Source organism: Sinohyriopsis cumingii, chromosome 3, assembly GCF_028554795.1.
Source record: "Sinohyriopsis cumingii isolate HCF-2022 chromosome 3, ASM2855479v2, whole genome shotgun sequence".
Classification (NCBI taxonomy): domain Eukaryota; kingdom Metazoa; phylum Mollusca; class Bivalvia; order Unionida; family Unionidae; genus Sinohyriopsis; species Sinohyriopsis cumingii.
The window spans coordinates 23,769,061-23,780,569 of record NC_142963.1 but is presented as its reverse complement, the minus strand read 5'-3'; the positions used below and the strand labels follow the sequence as shown (position 1 = coordinate 23,780,569).

The 11,509-nt window shown below is 35.9% G+C and overlaps 1 protein-coding gene across 1 annotated transcript in view; it reads right to left on the bottom strand.

The window, feature by feature from the left end:
* Window positions 1-378: 378 nt before the first annotated feature.
* Window positions 379-11,509, bottom strand: part of LOC149802540 (ferroxidase HEPHL1-like) — a 34,675-nt gene continuing 23,544 nt past the window's right edge. The window contains exons 11-12 of the mRNA XM_089951792.1: window positions 11,083-11,296; window positions 379-1,364 (exon numbers count right to left, since the gene is read on the bottom strand). Of these exons, the coding sequence (XP_089807918.1) occupies window positions 437-1,364; window positions 11,083-11,296 (1,142 nt within the window). The 3' untranslated portion in view covers window positions 379-436. The remainder of the gene's footprint in view (window positions 1,365-11,082; window positions 11,297-11,509) is intronic.

Below are 11,509 nucleotides of genomic sequence, written 5' to 3'. Positions count from 1 at the left end.
GCGAACTCGTTGAAAATTGCATTCAGTGTCGGTAAACTTTTCAGTAACGCTGGCCATATTTGACCGACGATTTGTATCTATTATACAAAATATGGAACACTAAAAAAGCTAACGTAAACTAGAGCTCCAGACGATGCAAGGACTTAACGTATCCTGACCATGAAAATCACGAGGGTCATTTCTTGCGCATGTTCAGTACCAGACCGGATAAACTAGAAAGCTACCCAAGGTTGGCAGGACTAGACTGAACCATTATGCTGAAACGGTCCTATGACCACTTAAGCTACAAAAACAGCCTGTAAAATGACAATATCACCCAGGTTTTGATCAGACCAAGTTTAACCATGATAATGAATAGGGACAATTATAAATTAGACAGACGAAAAATCGTGTTTATTTACTGAAAACAAAATGTCTAATTCACATTTCTTGCTTTTTATGCTATGGTGTATAACGCGATCATCCCTTTCTTTGTGTGTTCCCCAACATGACAATGCAAAAGCCACGTGCCAGGATTGTCAGCGAAAATTTCAACAGTCTCATAAGTCCCCGGAAATACTTCAATCACATCGCCTGTATGCGCGCGAGATGCACGATGAATAAATGTATGCCCGTGGAAATGAGCTGTATGAATGTCTTCGTCTGTTCCTAGGGCCATGATATACCAGGCTGAGTTGTCACCAATACGAGAGTTTAAGTTCGGTATATTTCCATAAAGATATCCGTTGATAGCAAATTTCATATTACTCTCAATAAATTCCTGACTTTGCTCATTAGCCAGCGGTGCAAATATCTGGTTGTTCTTTGACAGATACCAACTCCGATTTTCATCCAGGATACTGAAGAGAAGTGCGAATTCAGATCTTACATGGTCTTTCCGCTGTCCATCATATGTAAGGACCCCTTTGCGGCATATAACAAGTGGCCCCACTAGCCCCGAATTGGTATCCCTAACTGGGTTTGTACCAGAATGGTAGATGGAGCCCATACAATTGGGGTCGTTTTCACCCGGACCAGAAGAGGGCGGTACCTTCCAACGATAAGTGTATGTCTGCCCCGGGGATACGGCCCCATCTCCCCAGTCATCTGTTCCATCAATGTAGGTCATTCCTTCGCTGCTTTTGTTGTAGAGAAGACCCTGTGGGTGAATCGAGTAGTCTCTTGTAGCGAAATTTTTAAACATTACTTCAATCGTGTCTCCTACTTCCGCTTTGATAAACGGTCCCATAATTCCCAGATGGAGTTCCTCTGGCCTCCGTTGCTTGACCAAGGTGAAAGATGAGTCGGTGAATTCTGAATACTGAACCTTATAATAGATCGTGCCAATGTGTTTCTCATCATGACGAATATACAAATTTCCAAATCTGAAACGAAATTTTAACGAGCTGAATATTTAAGCTAGCCAGAAATGAAGAATTTTTTTAATTTACAAAAGCTCTGCAATAAAAGGTAGAAATATGCATTAAAAAACATCTATAACAATTTCATTTAATATAATCTGAGATATTGGTATAGATTCTAATTTTATTTGTTGGATCTATCTCACTTTTTCAGTCAACACATATTTGTGTAAGATTATATATACACGCTAATACTCAAATTAGTTTTATTTCAAATTTGCTAAATTATATAACTCCAGTGATTGCCCTAGCATTGAATACAAAGCGGTCATCTTGAAAGAACGGTCGCTTTTATGCAATTATTTGAAAATTATACCTTTTCATTTAAAGACATTTGTAAATACATGATACTATGCCCTATTAAGGCATTGATAAATACATGATACTATGCCCTATCAAGGCATTGATAAATACATGATACTATGCCCTATCAAGGCATTGGTAAATACATGATACTATGCCCTATAAAGGCATTGGTAAATACATGATACCATGCCCTATAAAGGCATTGGTAAATACACAATAATATGCCCTATAAAGACATTGGCAAATACACGATACTATGCCCTATCAAGGCATTAATAAATACACAATACTATGCTCTATAAAGGCTTTGGTAAATACACGATAATATGCCCTATAAAGGCATTGGCAAATACACGATAATATGCCCTATAAAGGCATTGGTAAATACATGATACTATGCCCTATCAAGGCATTGGTAAATACATGATACTATGCCCTATCAAGGCATTGATAAATACATGTTACTATGCCCTATCAAGGCATTGATAAATACATAATAATATGGCATATAAAGGCATTGATAAATACATGATACTATGCCCTATAAAGGTATTGATAAATACATGATACTTATAGGTTACTGCATTTGTATGGGAAAATATGAACGATTTTTTCGGTTGCAAGTACAGCACGACCTTGGGAGTGCAGTATAGCCATCCAACTAAACGAGTTCATAATTTCCCATACAAATGCAGTAACCTTTTATTATATGCTCATTTTCTTATTCTACCAAAGGCTTAATTATGTAAACACAAATACACTACACGAAACAAAGTAACTGAAGGTATGCCGTATTCTAAACTAAATACACACGCGCATATTCATCATTACACAACAACAGTATTAATGCGCACATAACTCCGCCCAGATAAATTTAAACTTAATCGTGCGCTAGACATAACTTTCAAAAGAAAATGGCATCACTTATGTCGCATTGATTACAATTCTTTAAAATACATTTTGAAGATGTTTTGAGCAAACTAGTTTTGAATAGATTTAATAGAGTTATAATCTCTATGGTAAATAGAAGACTGTACAGTATATTACAGCAGTTATAAACTCTATGGTAAATAGAAGACTGTACAGTATATTACAGCAGTTATAAACTCTATGGTAAATAGAAAAATGTACAGTATATTCCAATAGAGTTATAAACACTATGGTAAATATAAGACTGTACAGTGTATTCCTATAGTGTTATAAACACTATGGTAAATAGAAAACTGTACAGTTTATTCCATTCGAGTTATGAACACTATGGTAAATAGAAGACTGTGCAGTGCATTCCAGTAGAGTTATAAACTCTGTGGTAAATAGAAGACTGTACAGTATATTACAGCAGTTATAAACTCTATGGTAAATAGAAAAATGTACAGTATATTCCAATAGAATTATAAACACTATGGTAAATAGAAGACTGTACAGTGTATTCCTATAGTGTTATAAACACTATGGTAAATAGAAAACTGTACAGTTTATTCCATTAGAGTTATAAACACTATGGTAAATAGAAGACTGTGCAGTGTATTACAGTAGAGTTATAAACTCTGTGGTAAATAGAAGACTGTACAGTATATTACAGCAGTTATAAACTCTATGGTAAATATAAAAATGTACAGTATATTCCAATAGAGTTATAAACACTGTGGTAAATAGAAGACTGTGCAGTGCATTCCAATAGAGTTATAAACTCTATGGTAAATAGAAGACTGTACAGTATATTACAGCAGTTATAAACTCTATGGTAAATAGAAAAATGTACAGTATATTCCAAAAGAGTTATAAACACTATGGTAAATATAAGACTGTACAGTGTATTCCTATAGTGTTATAAACACTATGGTAAATAGAAAACTGTACAGTTTATTCCATTCGAGTTATGAACACTATGGTAAATAGAAGACTGTGCAGTGCATTCCAGTAGAGTTATAAACTCTGTGGTAAATAGAAGACTGTACAGTATATTACAGCAGTTATAAACTCTATGGTAAATAGAAAAATGTACAGTATATTCCAATAGAGTTATAAACACTATGGTAAATATAAGACTGTACAGTGTATTCCTATAGTGTTATAAACACTATGGTAAATAGAAAACTGTACAGTTTATTCCATTCGAGTTATGAACACTATGGTAAATAGAAGACTGTGCAGTGCATTCCAGTAGAGTTATAAACTCTGTGGTAAATAGAAGACTGTACAGTATATTACAGCAGTTATAAACTCTATGGTAAATAGAAAAATGTACAGTATATTCCAATAGAGTTATAAACACTATGGTAAATAGAAAACTGTACAGTTTATTCCATTAGAGTTATAAACACTATGGTAAATAGAAGACTGTGCAGTGTATTCCAATAGAGTTATAAACACTGTGGTAAATAGAAGACTGTACAGTATATTACAGCACTTATAAATAGAAAAATGTACAGTATATTCCAATAGAGTTATAAACACTATGGTAAATAGAAGACTGTACACTGTATTCCTATAGTGTTATAAACACTATGGTAAATAGAAGACTGTACAGTGTATTCCTATAGTGTTATAAACACTATGGTAAATAGAAGACTGTGCAGTGTATTCCAGTAGAGTTATAAACTCTGTGGTAAATACACGATTGTACAGTGTATGTCTAATGGAGTTATAAACTCTATGGTAAATATACCATTGTACTGTGATGGTCTAACAGAGTTAAATAATCTATGGTAAATATAGGATTGTATAGTGTATTCTAAAATAGCTATGTACTCTATGGTAAATATGCAATTGTAGTTAAGTCTAATAGAGTTATGTAACACTGGTCAACAGTGAAATCATTACTGACTTGAAAAGGCCCTAATCTGTAGTATTTTGGTGTGCCGAACACGAATATAACCGTGAAAAATTTGTATTGGCTCTCGTTTTGAAGATATTCATATACCTCATTTTCTATGTTTCACTGTGTAAATTTCTCCAGTAGGACTGCAGCAACATCCGGAATAATGATGTAACATTGCATAATACCATCATGCTCACATCATCCACAGTTGATTGCATCATTTTCTGATGCACTGCAATACTAATGCCATGCGGCTGCTGAAGTAAGTTGACGTCAGCAGTGTACTATACATGTGTAGGCCTATTATACTAATGCCAGGCGGCTGCTGAAGCTGACGTAAGCAGTGTACTATATAAAGCCCAATCAGATAGGTTCAGCATTTAAAATATTTTAGACGTTGTGCGAGACAGTTCAAGCTACTGTTACATAAAACTTATTATTTTATCCATTTACGTACAATAAAGAACAGTAATGCCTCGAAAGTGTGTTAATACCGCGGACAATTTTTGCTATATTTGTGGGGAAGTGACATTTGCCAACCAGAAGAAAAGTATCAATTCTCAAGTGAAGAAGGCATATCATCTTTACTTCGGATGCAAGGTTGGTGACCAAGACAAGCCTTGGGCTCCGCATATATGCTGTGCTACATGTACAACACAGCTTTCACAGTGGTTGAATTGCAAAAGGTCATCAATGCCGTTTGCAGTCCCAATGGTGTGGAGAGAGCCAAGCAACCACCTAAATGACTGTTACTTCTGCTTGGTTCCTCCTCTTTCCGGCGGAATAACGAAGCGAAAGAAGTCGAGAATAGTCTACCCAAACATTCCGTCTGCATTGAGACCAGTTCCACATGGTGAGGGACTTCCTATTCCAGAACCTCCAGCAGAATATTCTCTTGATTCATCTGACGAAGACAAAGGTGAGTCGACCTGTTCTTCTCCTGGTCCATCAGCATGCAGTGATCCAGATTTTCACTGTGGTGCATCATCAACCCCACACAGAATAACACAGGAAGAACTAAATGACCTGATTCGTGATTTGGACTTATCAAAGAACAAGGCAGAATTGCTAGGATCAAGACTCCAACAATGGAATCTTCTAGAAGATGATGTCACAATTACTGCATATCGAAAGCGCCACCAGCAATTGGAGCCTTTCTTCAGAAAGGAAAGTAATCTGATATTCTGTTCCGATATTGAGGGCCTCATGAATGCTTTAAAAATCACTCATGACCCACAAGAATGGAGACTATTTGTGGACTCTTCGAAACTGAGTCTCAAGGCTGTGCTTTTGCACAATGGAAACATTCTTCCATCTATTCCAGTAGCGTATGCTGTCCACATGAAAGAGACATACGATAACTTAAGGCAGCTACTGAATTCCATTGAGTATAACAAGTACAGCTGGCACCTCTGTGGTGATTTGAAGGTAGTTGCCCTTTTAATGGGACTGCAGCAAGGATATACAAAATACATGTGTTTCTTATGCGAGTGGGATAGCCGAGCAAGGGAAATGCACTACATGAGGAAGGAATGGACTCACAGGCAGAATGTAGCCATTGGAGAGAAGAATATCCAACACCCAGCTCTGGTTGAGGCTCAGAAAATCTTGCTACCACCCCTTCACATCAAACTAGGTTTGATGAAGAACTTCGTGAAAGCCATTGACCGGACTTTGCCAGCATTCCGATACCTGCATGAAAAATTCCCTCGACTCAGCGAAGCAAAGATTAAAGAGGGAGTTTTTGTGGGTCCTCAGATTCGAGAGCTTTTCAAAGATGATCGGTTCAACAACTTGCTGGAAGGTGACGCGAAACAAGCATGGAATGCTTTTCGCCTAGTTTCTACGAACTTCCTCGGAAATGTTAGGGCAGAAAACTATAAGGAACTAGTAGAAGACATGTTGATGAAGTATAAGAAACTTGGCTGCAATATGTCTCTAAAGATTCACTTCCTTCATTCCCATTTGGATTTCTTTCCTAGCAACTGTGGTATTGTTAGTGATGAACACGGCGAACGTTTTCATCAAGATATCGCAACAATGGAACAAAGATACCAGGGAAAATGGTCCACTACAATGCTGGCTGACTACTGCTGGACACTCCTCAGAGATGCTCCCGAACAGCTGTACAAGAGACAGGCGAAGAAATCTAAGATGTAGTCAATGACTTGATTTTTTATAGGTAGGCTATTACAGTTGACCTTTTACTATTGGAATGCATTTCGTTATGTAAACATTAATTTCTTGCAGATTACAAAAAAACTAGAGCCAATTTTGCAATTTGACTGTCATATTCGTGTTCAGCACATAAAAATTGATAAGAATTGACTAATTTTATTTCAGTAACATGACTTTTGTAAAAATTTGTTGTCCAGTGTAATCTATGGTAAATATGCGATTGTACAGCTTAGGTCTAATAGTTATATACTCTTTGGTGAGTAATATGCGATTGTATATTGTATGCCTAATATAGTTACATATTCTGTGGTAAATATGCGATCGTACAGTGTATTCTGACAGAGTTCTGTATTATGTGGTAAATGCATGATTGTACAGCGTACGTGTAATGGAGTTATAAACTCTACGATGAATATACGAGTGTGCAGTGCAAGTCTAATAGCTAGTATATACTCTATGGGAAATTCAAAATTATACAGTGAAAGTTTAAAAGGATTTTGTGTTGAGAGGATGAAAATGTAGACTAATTCTGATCTAGAAAAGTAAAGCTTGTCGCGACTTTCGGTAAATTAAACTCTCTGTGTGTGTGTGTGTGTGTTTGAGAGAAAAAGAGACATTAATCGGAACGAAAAGAATGGGTTACCTATGCAGCATATGAGGCCTTGTGAACAATTTGTTTGAGAAATTTACCTTCGGTGCAGTGCACGTGATCTGTATGTTTTGTTCGCTACCAGTTAGGAAAGTGTACACGATGATTATGTTTTGTACACCTTTGTTTCATGATCCATCTGTTTATCAGGTAAAAATGTTTGATCTTATTCATCTGATTAGAGGTAAACGCTAATAGCGTTTGTTTTCACACGAGATAGTTGTGTTTATTTCACTCCAACTGTGCCTGGGACAATCACGTATACACCAACATAAACATTCGACGTATGTTAAAATTATAGCAAGTAAAATGTTTCATGTAATATTGAAGCATTAAAACATTACTCCAGTGCACTGTACAGTTTATTACTGATACAAAACCCATAACATTACTCCAGTGCACTGTACAGTTTATTACTGATACAAAACCCATAACATTACTACAGTGCACTGTACAGCGTGTAGCTGTCACAAGGCCCATATTATTATAGCGTAATGTACAGGGTATAACGGACACAAAGCTCATAACATTACTACCGTGTACTGTACAGTGTGTAACTGATACTAAACCCATAACATTACTACAGTGCATTGTACAGTGTAAAAATGACACAAAGCCCATATCATTATATGATATATGAAAATATGCGTTATTTCTATGTGGCTTTGTAAGTCAAAATTCAAAACATTACATAAACAAGGTAACATAGAATTGAAACGGAAACATACTGTGAATTTGTCTGTACCCTCAAAGCATAGGTCAGCCTTTGCAAAATTAAGTTGTAGTGTTGCCCCATAAAGAAAAGAGCCGAGAATGCATGTACATTTACTTCAGGAAAGTCGTGTTTACTATAGGATGAACTTATCTCGGTTGTGAATTTATGTATGTGTAAATTTTACCGAACCACTCGCAAAGTCCGAAGAACTTATGTTAACTTTGTGAGTGATTCGGTAGCACTTAGCACTTCAATAAATACTCAGCCATGATCGTTTAATCATAATAATTCCAATTTCATCATATCAGCGGATTTCATCAACAAAGGTAGCTCGAAGTTTTATTCATTATTATCTTTACTGAGGCATAACTACACAGCTACATTTTTGCTAGACAAGATTCGTAAACTTTTTATATAGTAAGATAGCTAGAGTGTCAGAGTGGGTCATACTCGTGATCTAAGCAGTGGTGAAGATCTAAATAAAGTGAGAGAACGCAATAAAGAAGTGAGGGGATGCATGTTACTTAGATACGCAGAAGGAGGACAATAGCGAGCGCAAAAAAGTAAGGGAACACCGTTCCCACGCCTTCCCACAGCAATACACCCCTGGATCAAAGGAATTCGTTATTATCATTTTTTTTTTTTTGTTGTAATAAACAAATGGTTGTTGCTGTTTAAACCAGCTATTCTTTCTTATCCAACATTACGCTTCCTTATGGTACGCGTTGTTATAACATTCGTTTCTACGCAATTCAAAAACAAAATCGTGTCCATTTTTAGTGAGATGTCTTGTTCTTCATATTAGCTCGACCTTTAATAACAGCTGTGGAGCGTACTGTCTAATCAAAATGCAATAATTTCTAAAGATTGGATTGTAAAGCCTGCCATATGCTTTCTTTGGAAAAGGGGGTGAGTGTTGGAGAGCAGGAAGGCCTGTTTGATTACACTGTTTTAACTTCTAAAGGGTGATTTAAATCTGGTGGTTGTACATTATGACTGAAAATCCCAGGGATGGGTTGGGGCTTGTTTTTATTTATATGGTTAGTATCGATAAAGCTAAATATAAAATGACATGGAACAGGAACCAAAAGTAGTCCGCAGGATTTACCAATTATACAAAAATTGCAGATCAGTATCACATGACCGTTTATATCCACTCAGATGGTAGCAAACTAGGTAAATTCATAAAAATTGGAATTATTATTGTAAAACTGACAATTTAGCAGTGAATAAAATGATGCAAACAGTTCACAGCATTTATATATATTTCCGAAGAATAAGCAAAATATGTGCTCAGGTTTACAGAAAGAAATATTGTAATAAATCTAGGCTATGTGTCATTTGTATATACGTCTCCATTTTTTTTATATAGATTTATTAGATTTTTGTGATTACTTGTTTTATTATCGGAAGTCGGTAAGGGGGAAATATTCCTCAGCGAGTAATTAGCCAATATCTAAGGGCAAACGTCACATAGTACAGTGTTGATGAGATTTCATGATGGCATGGTTTAGTTTCATAGTGAGTGCAGGTCAGAAACGCATAAGTGGGCTGGGCCAAGTAGTTCCTGTTAAAATCTAATTGTGTTGATTGATTGTGTATCTTTATGTGAACTATTTGTCCTAAGGACTCAATTTTTGTACAGTGGAATGTTTGGGAAGGGATTATTTCATTCTCTTGCTATGATGGTAAATATGGGGTAGAGTTATATGCGTGATGAGTCTTAAATTCGTGATTTGACTGACCCAGGGATAGAGTCGTAAAATTGTTCCCTGTATTTAATGTTTGAGTTGTATTCATGTTTTCAATGCGCAAAGTAATTGCGCTACGTTGCGGCAATCTATCAAGGAGAAACCACGCAGTTGTAAGTTGCCGTGCCATTCTGATGTTGTGACATTTGTGGTCATTCAGTGATTAGAGGAAAATTATTTATAGTCTTGGCTCCTTGTTAGAATTTGAAGTAGATAACGGTTTTTGTTTGTTGTTGAGAAGTTCTTTGAAATGAAACGAAGGAAACAAGTGCCTTCTAGCAGAATTCACGCTATAGTTGGATTCGCTCGGTAAAGAGAACCAATTTGGTTATTACAATATGTCATTTGCATCAACAAGGGTGTGACTGATTCGTACGATGTTCTTCCGATTTCGTTTACGTCCAACGAACGATTTGAAATTCTTGTTTCTCGGTCTGATTCAATAAACAAATAGTGCTTTTTGTCTTAGTGAAAGGGAAAGGCAGCCTTGATAATGTGTTCATCACTGTTGTATCTTTTGCAATTGGCAAATCTTTTTCTTAATAATTAATTAATTAAATTAATTGATTGTTCTATTGCTTTATAGGTTCACACATGCACAAACTAATGTGAATAAATTAAAATCCGACGATTCCATCTTGGAATCTGAAAAGATATATAGTGTTCGTTCAGGTGTGCCAAAACAGTATAATTTGAAAGGGCACGTTTAATCTATCAATGTACCTGAATTATGGGCAGTGGTATTTCTGTCTTTAATTATGTAATTCACGAACATCAACTTACTTTTGTCGATATATATATATATATATATATATATATATATATATATAGCAGGAGAACTGGAGAGTTATAAGAAAATATAAGAATGATATTGTCATTGATTGGCTAGAAATTTGATAAAAAGAAATTGTAGCATACATGTGCTAATTATTGAATGTGTTTGGTTTGGTTACTTTTAAGAGCTTTCATAACTATTTGGTACAACAGTGGTAGACAGTGATAAAAGTCCTATTCGAATAATTAGGTTTTCTACCTGTATTATATTTTACAAATCATGACATTAAGAAAAACAATGTATGTATGTATGTATGTATGCATGCATGCATGCATGCATGCATGCATGTATGTATGTATGTATGTATGTATGTATGTATGTATGTATGTATGTATGTATGTATGTATGTAGCAAAGTGATCAAAGACACGCATAATTTTGCCTATCCGGAGAGAGAGAGAGAGAGAGAGAGAGAGAGTGTGTGTTACTGGTTTGCATCCGACAAGTTCTTCCCCGTTAAAGGATTAGTTGTAATGGATGCATAATTCCATTTCGTCTCTATTGCTGCTATGTAATATCTCCGGATTGTCCCTGAACTGGGTATGTAGGGTGAGTAGGAACTTCCACAGGCTTCCGCATCATACAGTGCCTTCATTCCCTTCTCAAAGTGGTCGTTATTGTGACAAATTATACCCCAGCGTCCTGCATAACAGAAACTCTCTCGTCAGAGGTCTGACTGAATATCTTCTCAATAAGGCGTGAGCAAGGGAAATTCCCAACCTTCGGAATTTGAACAATCGCATAACAGAAGCAATTGAAATTGAACTGTAATTAATTCTTGAAATATCATTGGCTTTTCTAAGTAATATGGATTTCCTGACAGGATATTAGTGTATTGTTTCCGTTTAAATTCTA